Source organism: Puma concolor, chromosome D1 (assembly GCF_028749965.1).
Source record: "Puma concolor isolate L17-30 chromosome D1, mPumCon1.1.hap2, whole genome shotgun sequence".
In the NCBI taxonomy this organism is placed as follows: domain Eukaryota; kingdom Metazoa; phylum Chordata; class Mammalia; order Carnivora; family Felidae; genus Puma; species Puma concolor.
Genome location: NC_141676.1, coordinates 49744003 through 49758225, shown reverse-complemented (window position 1 = coordinate 49758225; position 14223 = coordinate 49744003). Strand labels below are relative to the sequence as shown.

The window sequence follows — 14223 nt, the reverse complement described above, 5'->3', positions numbered from 1 at the left end:
TTGTGGATTCTTTTTCTAGGGCTCCACCTTTTTGGGGACTCACTCACCCTCACTACTTTCTTCTTTGTGTCTTTTTGTTTCTTCCACTCCCATCTGATTCCCTGCATACCCTGTTTTTCAACTTCTGAAGAGAAGGTCCAGCCTAGCTAGTCATCATTGTTCCTACTGAGTAAAACTGTTTATGCTTTTTGTACCAGACTGCTTCCTGGGCCACGGGTTGGCTGACTTTGCTTTAGATGCTCACCCTGGGTCCAGTCATTGGTCATCTCTTATCCAGACAACAGCCCAGAGCAGCAGTGCCTCTAAAAGTTTTGTGGAAAGGTTTTTGTAGGAAGTACAAAGTAGTCACAGATGCTTCCTGGGACATCTACAAGTCAAAAATCCAAAACTTAGATTAATTAAAGCTTCTGTTTTGAATTTTGTGTTTGTGGGGGACATGTTTGGGTTGGGTGTCTTGGAGCTTGTATATAATTAGTGTAGCACATTCTTGCTTTAATGCTGCTCCTTGAGAAAATATCAGCAGTTATCTCTAATATTTTGCTGATTCCTCCCCCATGGTAATTGTTTGCATTCTTTCAGAGTTTTATCATACTTAACTCCTATTCTAAAATTATTGCTTCAGGGCCACAATTTTAACTTGAGCATTAGCATCACACTTAATAACATGGAGTGATACTTTTAGGGGTTATCAAGAAGATTTTACATTTATAATAATAGTAAATGATAAAATAACTGAAATCACTGGTAGAAATTTCATGCTTCTAAACATTGCTGAATAGCCAGTATTTCTGTTTATTCTCTGAGATGGTATCATGAAGCGGCAGTAGTATAAATACAGTTTGCAATTCACCAAGCCCATCAGCTTTGCAACTGTGTGATTCTTGGCAAATTTTTCAAGTGTTTGAATTCATAAAATGAGAACTATTTTTTGAACTGCAGGATGTCAAATCCACCTAAGACATACACTACTAAAATGCAAGCGTAGTGTAAATACATTCAAGAGATGTAGGTCAGTGCCTTAGAGTCTATCTCCTATTAGTGACTAACAATTAAGTTTTTAAATAATGGAACATTTTTAAGGAGAGACAGAGCTACACTTGTAGTAAACTAATATAGAATGGGTCTTGTAAAAAATGAGTGAATTTACCACTGGGTTGTGTAACATTATAATATACCATTATCATAAAAGTCTATCTATTGCCAGCAGTAATTAATTTCTGGATCCAAAAACATAACTAGGAATTCGGTATTGCTAAAGCAAAATGTCATAAAAAGCTCTGTTACCGCAGACATATAACCGTTTGGTGTTGGTGGTAATAGACAAAGAAACAGAAGGAAGTTGACTAGGATTTTTTGCAACTGTAGCTTTTTCTCCTTTGCTCTTTGTACCTCTCCCTTACAGACTAGATGTAGGCTGTCCAATATGGTAACCACATGTGGCTGTTGAGCACTTGAAATATGGCCACTCAGAATTAAGATGTGCTGTGAGTGTAAAATACATATACAGCACTTGAAAACTTATTATGAAAAAAAAAAGAATATAAAATATCTCAATAATTTCTCATATTGATTACACATTGAAATGATAATATTTCAGACATACTGGGTTAAATAAAAGAATTGCTAAAATTAATTTCACCTGTTTCTTGTTACTTTTTTAAAATGTTTGTTTATTTATTTTGAGAGAGCAAGAGAGAGTGAGCAAGGGAGGCGCAGAGAGGGAGAGAAAGAAAGTATCCCATGCAGGCTCTGCACTGCCAGCACAGAGCCTGATGCGGGGCTCAAACTCATGTACTGTGAGGTCGTGACCTGAGCCAAAATCAGGGGTCAGACACTTAGCCGACTGAGCCCACCCAGGTGCCCCTCTTTTTATTTTTTAAATGTGGCTGCTAGAAAAAAAAATTTTTTTTTAGTGTTTAATTTTGAGAAAGACAGAGCGTAGTGGGGAAGGGGCAGAGAGAGTGGGTGGGAGACACAGAATCCAAAGCAGGCTCTAGGTCCCGAGCTGTCAGTACAGAGCCAGATGTGGGGCTTGAACCCACAAACTATGAGATCATGACCCGAGCCAAAGCCAGAAGCTCAACCGGCTGGGCCACCCAGATGCCCCAAGAACATTTTTAATTATATATGTGGTTTGCACTTGTGACTCATAATTTCTTTTCATCATCTTAGTGCTGGACCAGAAATTCACGAATCCTTCATCCTTTATTTTTTTTAACGTTTATTTATTTTTGAGAGAGTGTGCACAAACAAGAGGAGAGGCAGAGAAAGGGGGGGAGAGGATCTGAAGTGGGCTCCATGCTGACAGCAGTGAGTCCAATGTGGGGCTTGAACTCATGAACCTTGAGATCATGACTTGAGCTGAAGTCAGACACTCAACGGACTGAGCCACCCAAGTGCCCCAAACCCCCCTCCTTTGATATAGTTTAGTATCATATTTGAGGTTGAGAGCCCAGTACATAGTATTAAAGGGTCAAAATATCCCAAAAGAACCCCTGCAAATAAACAGCACCTGTAACTTCTTGGCTTATCTCTTGGTACTCCTACTTGTGCTAGAATGCTTAAGAACTGTAACTCTGTGCCTGGCTGAACTTTAAAATAAATAATGAACAATAAAAAGTCTGTAGCTAAAGCAGATTTTTTGTAAATAGTCTTGTTTCAAAGCTCTAGACTTTTTTCATTTTGATGCTTATAGTTGAGAACTTTTTCTTCCATCTGTAATATAAACATACTAGTTGTGCTGCTGAGCTGATCTCTTACATGAAACCAAATTTCTTGTCATAAGACAAGAAAGACCTAGAGTTTGAGGTGCTGGGTGGCTCAGTCAGTTATACATCTGACTCTTGATTTCAGCTCAGGTCATGATCTCATGGTTCACGGGATTGAGCCCCAGGTTGGGGCTGTCAGCAGAGAGCTCACTCGAGATTCTCTGTCTCTGCCCCCTTCCTGATCAGGCTCTCTCTCAAAATAAATAAACTTAAAAAAAAAAAAAAAAAAGACCTAGAGTATGTAAAGCAGCTGTGCTCATATGGAGGTAGTTTTGTTGCCCCCACCAGGAGACATTTGGCAATGTCTGGAGACAATTTGGGTTGTCACAATTGGGGGAGTATTTTTTTTTTTAATTTATTTATTTTTTTTTAACGTTTATTTATTTTTGAGACAGAGAGAGACAGAGCATGAACAGGGAAGGAGCAGAGAGAGAGGGAGACACAGAATCTGAAACAGGCTCTAGGCTCTGAGCTGTCAGCACAGAGCCCGATGCGGGGCTCGAACTCATGGACCATGAGATGATGACCTGAGCCGAAGTCGGACGCTTAACCGACCAAGCCATCCAGGCGCCCCCACAATTGGGGGAGTATTACTGGCATCTAGTGGGTATATGTCCTGCAAGACATAAAGACAGCCCCCCCAGAAAGAATTACCCTGTTCAAAATATCAGTGGTGCCCAATTTGAAAACCTTGATCCAAAGTACTCTACTTAAGAATGCCAGTGTGTTCATTTGTGAGAACTGTAAGGCTGATGGGGTTAAAGTAGCACACATGTATAATAAAAAATCCAAGTAGAGTTTCTGTTTTGCCACGTAGTAGGTGTGTGACTGAGCAAATTACGTGACTTCTCTAGATCTGAGGTTTTTGGGGTTTTTTTTGATCTGAGATTTCTTATCCGCTAAATGAAAATAACAATAATCTTGCCTTACCCATCTTATGAGATTATGAAAACCAAATAAGATTTTCATTTGATTAGGATTCTAGCTAATATATGAGAACATAATTTGTCAGCGTTATATAGCATTGTTGATGCTTTATGTATTAGAATACTAAGACTTTTTTCGTGAGTGCCATTAGTTTTGACTTCATTTGAAACTAATTTTATTTATATTGGAGATCAAAGTTCTTTGGCTTGGTACTTTTAATCAGAGCTCTAATAGTTGGAGAACACAGAAAGCCAGTCAAGCCAGTTTAGGAAAAAAGAGATATATTATGAGGATACAGCAGAGCTTATAAGAAGCAGAGAACAGGAACTGCTGAACAACTGTGGGGCTTCACAGGAACCAGAATTGCAAAGAAGTCAGGACCGGAGGTTAATCCCACTCCTTTCTCTTCCTCCTCGCCTCCTCCGTGGCATCTCTGCTCCCTTCTTTTCTCTGCAGACAGGCTTCCTTTTTGTATCATTGAGTTTACATGTAGCTCATCACAGCCTTGTTGTCTCAGGCTTCCCACCCAAAGCCAACTCAAGATTTTCCTTTATTTCCTAGGTCATGTTCCAGGGAGGGAAAATTTGTGGGTTTGACTTATCAAAATTAGCTTCACTTTATAAGCTAGGCCACATAGGACATAGACCACTGGCCAGCCTTACATACACCATCTTTTCTGGTTATCAGGGTCTATGGGTGGGGTGGCAGATTCTCCCAGAAAGTAGGCTGGAGAATTACCCCCAAACCTGCCTGTGGATATAGGCAGTTTGAATGTGGATCATATTTCATATGTATTTTCTATACTTTTATCTAACTATGTGATCTTGAGGAAATGAACCTTGCTTTTCTGAGCCTCTTCTTTTCATCTCTAAAAGAAAGGTATTTAATCAGTAGTTATTAATCAGGGACAAACATGAGATTGAGCTACAGAACTTTTAAAAAATAACTCATGACTGGGACGCCTGGGTGGCTCAGTCAGTTGAGCATCCAACTTCAGCTCAGGTCATGGTCTTGTGGTTCATGGGTTCAAGCCCCACATTAGGCTCTGTGCTAATGGCTCAGAGCCTGGAGCCTGCTTCGGATTCTGTGTCTCCCTCTCTCTCTGCCCCTCCTGAACTCACGCTCTGTCTCTGTCTCTCTCTCAAAAATAAATAAACATTAAAAAAAATTTTTTTTAATAATAAAATAATAACTCATGGCTGAGATCAGTTTCCAGAGATTTGATCAGTAGGTCTGAGATAGAACCCAGGAATTTTTTTTTTTTAATAATATTTTTAGAGGGTTTTTTTTTTTAATTCAGAAAAATACAAAGAAAAAACCCAAAATGACCAATGAACTTACTATATAGATAGCTGCTATATACTTGGTTTTTTAAAAAAAGGTAATCATGTTTACTTTTAGAAAATCCATTTGTGAATTGTCTTCAATTTATTTCATCAGCATTCTATAGTTTTCAGAGTATAGGTCTTTTACCTCCTCGGTTAGGTTTATTCCAGTATTTTATTCTTTTTGGTGCAATTCTAAATGTACCTGTTTTCTTAATTTCTCTTTGTGCTTCTTTGTTATTAATGTATATAGAAACACAACCAATCTGCATAATTTTGTATCCTGCTACTTTACTGAATTCACTTATTCTAATAGTTTATTGTGGAATCTTTAGGGTTTTCTGTGTATGGTATCATGTCATCTGCAAAAAGTGAAAGTTTAACTTCTATCTAATATGGATGCCTTTTATTTCTTTGCTTGTCTGATACCATACACAAAAGTAAACTCAAAGTGGATTAAAGACTTAAATGTGAGGCCTGAAACCATAAAATTCCTAGAAGAGAACATAGGCAGTGATTTCCTTGACTTTGGCCACAGCAACATTTTTTGTAGACATGTCTCCTAAGGCCAGGGAAACAAAATCAAAAATAAACTGTTGGGACTACATTAAAATGAAAAGCTTGTGCACAGCAAAGGAAGCCATCAATAAAACAAAAAAGCAACTTACTGAATGGGAGAAGATATATGCAAATGATATATCCAATCAAGGGTTAATATCCAAAATATATAAAAAACTTACACAACTCAACACCAGAAAAACAAATAATCTGATTAAAAATGGTCAGAGGGAGGCGCCTGGGTGGCTCAGTCGGTTAAGCGTCCGGCTTCGGCTCAGGTCATGATCTCGCTGTCTGTGGGTTTGAGCCCCGCGTCAGGCTCTGTGATGACAGCTCAGAGCCTGGAGCCTGTTTCAGATTCTATGTCTCCCTCTTCCTCTGACCCTCCCCTGTTCATGCTCTTTCTCTCTCTGTCTCAAAAATAAATAAATGTTAAAAAAAAAAATTTTTTTTAAATGGTCAGAGGACTTGAAAACACTAATTTGAAAACATATGTGCACCCCTGTGTTTATTACAGCATTATTTACAGTAGCCAAGATATGGAAGCAGCCCAAGTGTCCATTGATAGATGAATAAAGAAATTGTGAATATATAAAATGGAATATTTTGCAGCCATAAAATAATGAATTCTTGCCATTTGTGACCATATGGATGGGCCTAGAGGGGATCATGCCAAGTGGAATAAGTCAGAGAAAGACAAATACCATATGGTTTCACTTCTATGTGGAATCTAAAAAACAAAGCAAATAAATTAACAAACCAAAAGGAGAATCAGACTTATAAATGCAGAGAACAAACAGATGGTTGCCAGAGGAGAAAGGTGTGTGGAGGGATGGGCAAAATGGGTGGAAGAGAGGGGAGATACAGGCTTCTAGTTATGGAAATGAATACATTGAGGGAATAAAAGGCATAGCACGGGGAATATAGTCAGTGGTATTATCATAGCGTTACATGGTGACAGATGGTAGCTACGCTGTGGTAAGCATGGCATAACATATAGAGATGTTGAGTCACTGATGTACACCTAAAACTAATGTAACATTGTGTGTCAACTATACTCAAGTACAAAAATATTACATTAAAAAAACGAGTCAAATTGTATGTACACTTGAAAAAAAAAATCCAAATGGTGTAGAGGTAAAAATAAAGAGTGAAGGGACCACTACCCAATAGTAATCATTGGTAGAAATCTCTGGAGGTGTTTTGTTTGTGTTTTAAATCTTCCTGGCAATTCTGAGGTGTCTCATGGTTCCCTAAAGATCCCTCTGTTGCCATACTTTTTTGATTAATTCCTTTCTTGAAAGAGAACATACTTTAAAAAGTTCTTCAAGTTGCTTTCATTTTATCCTTCCTCAAGAGTATAAATTATTTACATCCTAAGAGAGAAATTTACCCACATCAAATAACAAAAGTTCTGTGTGCATCAGGACTTTATAATAAATGGAATTTTAAGTCCTGAACTAGGCAGTAAAATGACCAGTTATTCTCAAACCTGCCAGGTCTCTCCCTCTCTGACTACAGAGCTCTGCCAGTTCGTTACCGCTGGGTTACTGCATCCTGAACACTGGGGGGTTAGTAGAGTGAACTCTAGAGCTAATCTGCTTCAAGTCCTATTTCCCAGCCTTGGACCTTGGGCAAGTTACATTACTTAACTACCCTGAGCCTCATTTTTCTTATTTGTAAATCACAGGAAATATTTAATTCATTGGATAGTCTTGGAGGACCAGTAAGACAGCTCATGCAAAACACCCACCACAGCACATCACATAAAGCACCTCCTCAATAAATGGTAGTTAACCTCTTGTATTATCGAAGTCACTTTGGAATTCAGTCTCAGATCCAGTCCTTTATTTACCAGTGGGATTTGCACCTTCTCAGAACTCTAGGATGCTAAAGCTAGAAGGGACTTAGCACTGTCTTCTTGTACAGCAGTTTTCAAGCTCTGATTTTTGCGGGGGTGGGATCCTAGGGTTTCTTTGAGGTCCCTCAGGGACTAGCAGAGCTACCCATGCCTGCCTGGGCCAGCAGAAGCAGGAATGTCTTTATCTGTTTTGCACAGTAGACTGCTGTGTAAGATTTCATCTGGTAAAGGAATTTTTAAAATGTTTAAAAAAGAAAAAAAAAATCACTGATTTAGTACAATGTGTTCTCTATACAGACAGGCAAACAAGCCATACATGACTTGCTCCAGGTCACGCAGTGAATTTATGGCAGAGCTAAGGTTATCTCTTAATTCTCAGAACGTACGTTAAGCAAGATAGTAATAAAGTCATTTTCTGTAGATGGTTTTAGAAGATGGTTAGTATTTCACTGGTGTTAGCTTCTCTGTTGCCTTTGAGACATTTCCCTCATGGTAATATATCAGGTTTTTTTTTCCACAAAGACTATATACATCCTTTACTGAAATAACCAATACAGCCCTGAAATACCTGTTATAGCATTAGCCTATTTATTTAGCTTTTGAAATTTGGATTCTGTCTGTCTTCACCGTTAAAATAGCTGCAGAATCATCTATTGCTTTGAATTCCATGGTCATTGTCCTAGGCTGGTTTTCATCACTTTTTCCTTCCATATTCATGATCATACAAGCTTCTTTTACTCTCCTTGCCTCTTTTGTCTTTCACTGTTTCACACCATTACCAGAGTTCTCTTTCTAAAACACAGAGCTGATCTTGGTCAATCCTTTACTTTAAAAATGTTAATGCCTGGGGCACCTGGCTGGCTCAGTCAGAGAAATGCGTCGCTCCTGATCTCTGGGTCATGGGTTGTGGGTTCAGGCCCTGCACTGGGTGTGAGAGTACTTAAATAAGTAAACTTAAAGAAAACTTTTTGTTTTTCATTTTTTTTAACTTGTTTTATTTTTTATTTTTTTAAATTTATATCCAAATTAGTTAGCATATAGTGCAACAATGATTTCAGGAGTAGATTCCTTAATGCTCCTTACCCATTTAGCCCATCCCCCCTCCCACAACCCCTCCTGTAACCCTCAGTTTGTTCTCCATATTTATGAGTCTCTTCTGTTTTTCCCCCTCCCTGTTTTTATATTATTTTTGTTTCCCTTCCCTTACGTTCATCTGTTTTGCCTCTTAAAGTCCTCATATGAGTGAAGTCATATGATTTTTGTCTTTCTCTGACTGCCTAATGTCACTTAGCATAATACCCTCCAGTTCCATGCATGTAGTTGCAAATGGCAAGGTTTCATTCTTTTTGATTGCCAAGGAGTACTCCATTGTATATATATACCACATCTTCTTTATCCATTCATCCATTGATGGACATTTGGGCTCTTTCCATACTTTGGCTATTGTTGATAGTTCTGCTATAAACATGGGGGTGCATGTGTCCCTTCGAAACAGCACACCTGTATCCCTTGGATAAATGCCTAGTAGTGCAATTGCTGGGTTGTAGGGTAGTTCTATTTTTAGTTTTTTGAGGAACCTCCATACTGTTTTCCAGAATGGCTGCACCAGCTTGCATTCCCATTAAAGAAAACTCTTAATGCCTGCCTTTGCTTTCATTGTCGAGGTTTACTCTTCATAATGGCATCTAAAGCTCTTCCCAAATGTGGTCCTAATCTTCCCTTTTTCTTGTTATTCATTCTGTCATATAGACATGACAGTCTCATAGTAAGTTTCCACTTCCTCCAGGCACCCTTCCGTACTTTTGGTCATACTCTTCCTTCTGCCTGGACTGCTCACCTCCACCCCTCGTTTTCACTTCGAGACAGCTCGCACTAACCTACAGCTCTGTCACCCCAGGGCCTGCAGAGTAGAAAGTCAGTCTTCCTTTTTTATGGTATCTTAATTTCTAAAATAGGTGGCTGTCTTTAAAAAGCTTCTAAAATCAGTACAATTGTTTGAAGTCTCATGGTGTTGAGTCCCAGAAAAATGATCTTCTACTGAATAAAGGTTACGGAGTAGGATCATATAGATTGTAATGTCTCCCGCAGGGGACCCCAATATCATAAGCCTCTCTTTTTCATTGCTTTGAAATGCTTTTGAAATTGAAAGTGCTCTTTACATTGTTTTTAGGACACATGTCCTAAATAATATATAATATATCTATCTATCTATAGATCTATCTATCTATCTATCTATATATATAGATCTATAGATAGATAGATCCCTTGAGCACATCATGGAATACCTGCATACAATGGAGATGCTACTTGGGTTGATTTTTCTAGAATGGGAATAGATCTGTGAGCTCTAGCTATGCCCCCTTGTGGATCTCCTTTTGATTTCTTCCACAGCCGCTGACTTCAGTCACAGAACAGAATTAACCTAGCTGGCTCAACATGATAGAATCTTTGTAAAATGATGATCTGAGTCTGGAAACGCACATTGCAGTTTTATCTTTTTTATTCTGAAAATAATAATTTCATCTATTTTATTTCCGTGTAAATAATTTCAGTCGTACTTTTTGTTTCATCTAGATTGTCTTACAAGGACATGCAACAAGAGTAACTGCTAAGTCTCAGCAGAGTGGAGAGAAGGCATTTCGATGTGAATATGATGGATGTGGGAAATTATATACAACGGCTCATCATCTTAAGGTATATATAAAGGAAATGCTGTATTTAGTTATGACAGTACCTAGGACATTAAATGCCAACATGATATAGTTGTAGTATTCAAATGCCATTGTTTTCCCTCACTTACCAAGATATAGACACACACTCATGCTCTTACACAGATCACGTGAAGCCATATGCAGATTTCAGAAACTCTCAACTCTGAGCGCTTGGATTATGTGTTCTTCATCTCTGTCTCCCTAATGTCCAAAATACTACCAGGCACACGGTAGATACTCTATATATTTGAATATATTTTTGTCAAATGGGAAATTTATATAATTTTATGAGAGATGTATGTGTAATCATTCTGTTAACAGTGATTTGCTGAAATCTAGCAGAAGTTGGTGTTAATGTGTTTCATGTTTCAAATATATACGCCAGGTATTTTGCTTGCAGCTAAACACAACATACCACAACTCCATAGCTAACATTTATTGAATAACTTAGTGTGTCAGGAAGCAGAAGTCTTGCTTCTAGCAAGGCTAAAAACATTTAGCATATTTGGAGTCGCAGCCCTAGAGCCCATCTCCATTACTTATTGCTGTGTCACCATGACATGTTACCTTTTTCCTTATGGTAAAAGTACCTTCCTCACACAGTGCTTGTGAGAAATAAATAAGTAGATACTGTATACGTACCAGTACTGAAAAGAATGACCTGGTACATGGTAAAGATTCAGTAGATGTTGGCCATTGTCATGATCATTCGTCACAGCAGCCCTCTACACTAGATATAGTTATGTCTCGGCTTTACAGAAAGGACTTTGAGTCTTAGAGAAGGCAAACACCTCATGGTGACGCCTTGCCTCCTGGCAAGGCCCCTGTAGCAGCAGCCGCCACACTCTTAACCTTACATTGCGTGGCCTCTGTCTGTGCTCTGATCCTACCTTTCACTATGTATATGTTCCATACAGACACCTTTGACCACTGTAGGAAAACTCAGACCTCTAATGCTCCTGTTCCTTATTTAAAATGAGTACTTCTTGGGGTGCCTGAGTGGCTCAGTTGGTTACATGTCCGACTTCAGCTCAGGTCATGATCTCATGGTTCGTGGGTTCGGATCCCATGTTGGACTTTGTGCTGACAGCTCAGAGCCTGGAGCCTGCTTTGGATTCTGTGTCTCTCTCTGTCTCTGCCCCTCCCCGGCTCATGCTCGCTTGCTTGCTCTCTCTCTCTCTCTCTCTCAAAAATAAACATTAAAAAAAAATTACAATGCATCCTTCATAACATTAAGCGTTTAGCATATTGAGAACTGTTGGGTTACAGTTTTTGAGCAAGGTTGTCTTTTGTTTCTCCAAAAAAAACCCATACAAACAACAAAATACAGTTCACCCTTGAACAACACAGTTTTGAACTGTGCATATCCACTTATATGTGAATTTTTTTAATAAACACAGTACAGCACTGTAAATGTATTTTCTTTTATTATCTTAACGTTTTCTGTAGTTTACTATATTGTAAGAATATAACGTACGAAATAATGTGTTAATCGACTTTCTGTTATCAGCTTCTGCTCAATAGTAGGCTGTTGGTAGTTAAGTTTTTTTGGGGGGGTGGTCAAGAGTTCTATGCTGGTTTTTGACTGCACAGGAGGTCGGCGGTGGGGGGTGGTCAGCATCCCTAACCCCTGCATGTTCAAAGGTCAGCTGTAATTCAACAGAGAGAAAAAAAAAAACCAGGTCTATGTTGAGACCATCTACCTGAGGAATTGCCTAAAGGAAGTAGAATCATGCCTGTATTTTCATGACAGGTCCATGAGAGGTCACACACAGGAGACCGGCCTTATCAGTGTGAGCACCTAGGCTGTGGGAAAGCATTTGCAACAGGTAAAAACATGAATTTTCTTTGTTTCCTGGTCTTTCTTAGGGGGCAAGCAGAAACAGGCCAGCTGTAGGAACTGAATCTGTGGATGCCCAGTGTCTGAATCTGTGGATGCACAGTGACCAGTTTTTCAGTCTCTCCCTTAACTTCCTCTTCTCCTGCTTGTTCTATTCTCTCTCTCTGTTCTCACTTTTCTCCTCAGGCCTATTTCTGCCTACTGCGTTTGGTGTTTCACTCCACACTCAGCTTTCTTTTAGCAAAAAAGTAAAAGCTGAGCATTAGAAGCTGACACAGACTTTAACGTTAGGATAGACCTGAGGGAACCATGGGCAACTAGAACTTAGCAGGGGTTGGGGCCTCTGGCCTCCTGACTTCTACCTTAGTCCTCATTTAATGTCTTGATTCCATTTCAAGCTTTTGGGGTATGAGTTGCGAACATCTAATAAGATTGGAGCCATTTAAAAAAAGAAACATATAGAACCTCTTCTAGACAGAGATGAAAGTATTGCATTTCCAGCAGGACAGTCCTTAGCTGTTACACTCTTACATGTTGTTAATGGTTGTTCTGTTGTGTTTGCCTAGTATTATATCCTTGGTGTTTACTATATTTTTCAATAGTTTAATCTCAGTGGGCATGCTTAGAGGGGTCTCATATAATTAAATTTCTTTACATTTTTCTTAAAGGTTATGGATTAAAAAGTCATGTCAGAACTCATACAGGAGAAAAGCCATATCGGTGTTCAGAAGATAATTGTACTAAGTCTTTCAAAACTTCAGGAGATCTACAGAAACATATAAGAACTCATACAGGTACTGGTATAAACAAATAACTGTATGTAGGCCAGGACTTTTTTTTTTTTTTTTTTTTTTTTTTGTCAGGTCAGGAATTAATCTGCAGGGAGGGGACTTGGGGAAGGAGTCTCTGGACATTTCAGAGTTAGCTTCAAGGACTTCTCTTAAACTCCAGAAATTCTTTCCAGGAAGAGGGCTCATAATTTTTTTTAGAATCTCAAAGGGGTCCATATCCCAAAAAAAGGTGAACAATGGTCATAGACAACCAGCCCATTCAATTTGCAGGTATTATCTGAGCAGCAGGCTTATTTACCTAGGATTGCATGTCTGTGTACTAGCCCAACTGAGACGAGAACCTAAGGCACCCAGTTCCTTCTCAATTCAGCGTTGTTTCTCCTATATTAAGCTATTGCTTAAGAAAATGAACTCCTAACAGCCCCACAGAAAGAAAGGCTTGTTACTTCCTTGTGATCATATCTCGTTCCCTTTAAACTTCCTTCTCTCCTTTTCCTAAAGGGTACTTTGTTTATATCTCCCCTTCCCTCCCTTTCTTGTGCTTGATTATTTGTAAAATTGGAAAACCAATTATAAAGGTAATTATTTGCTTTGGATGAGAGCTGGAAAGATTTCAGAAACTGTTGATAAGAGGTACTGTTACAAGCTATTGATTAAGCATATTATATATAGCTTAATAATTTAGTTTGAAATTTTACTACAGATGGTTTAAACATAGTGTGATAACTTTGTCCCCAGGTACTACTAAGTATTCTGAAATAGTTTAGCAAATTTCCATGGAGGATTTGTCCATTCATTAAAGTTTAACTTTTAGCTCAAATTTGATCACAGATAGGCTTTGCTTTTTAATGTTCAGGGGGCACCCGGATGGCTCAGTCAGTTAAGCATCCAACTCTTGATTTCAGCTCAAGTCATGATCTCACAGTTTGTGAGTTCGAACCCCACATCAGGCTCTGTGATGACAGTGTGGAGCCTGCTTGGGATTCATATTCTCTCTCTCTCTCTCTCTCTCTCTCTCTGCTCTTTCCCTGCTCACAGGCTTGCTTGTGCTCTCTCTCTCTCAAAATAAATAAATAAACTTAAAAAAAAATACATGACTATACAGTGTTTACAAACAAAGCTGTAGGTCTCTGCTTCTATTTCATTCATGTACTTATTTTTATCCATTGTATCAGAAGCATGTTTTTCCAAATTCCTGCAAATTCTATTTGGATTTACTGTATAATGCCAACTTGTTATGTAAAAGTTATATAAAACCATAATCTAGTTCTATTAATATTTGGTCAAAACATTGAAATTGTGATTCCTTTGATAGTATGCATTTAGCAAACTACATATTTGTGTATCAGTTTTTAAATCGTAAGTATTTTCGGGGCACCTGGGTGGCGCAGTCGGTTAAGCGTCCGACTTCAGCCAGGTCACGATCTCGCGGTCCGTGAGTT

General features: G+C 38.7%; 1 protein-coding gene across 6 annotated transcripts in view; it reads left to right on the top strand.

Moving 5' to 3' along the window:
- The window catches only part of ZNF143 (zinc finger protein 143), a 56479-nt gene that overhangs the window by 22589 nt on the left and 19667 nt on the right, over positions 1-14223 (top strand). For all 6 annotated transcript variants that reach the window (XM_086678016.1, XM_086678015.1, XM_086678014.1 and 3 more), the window contains 3 exons: positions 10014-10133; positions 11904-11979; positions 12659-12784. In XM_086678016.1, coding sequence (XP_086534142.1) covers positions 10014-10133; positions 11904-11979; positions 12659-12784 — 322 coding nt within the window. The remainder of the gene's footprint in view (positions 1-10013; positions 10134-11903; positions 11980-12658; positions 12785-14223) is intronic.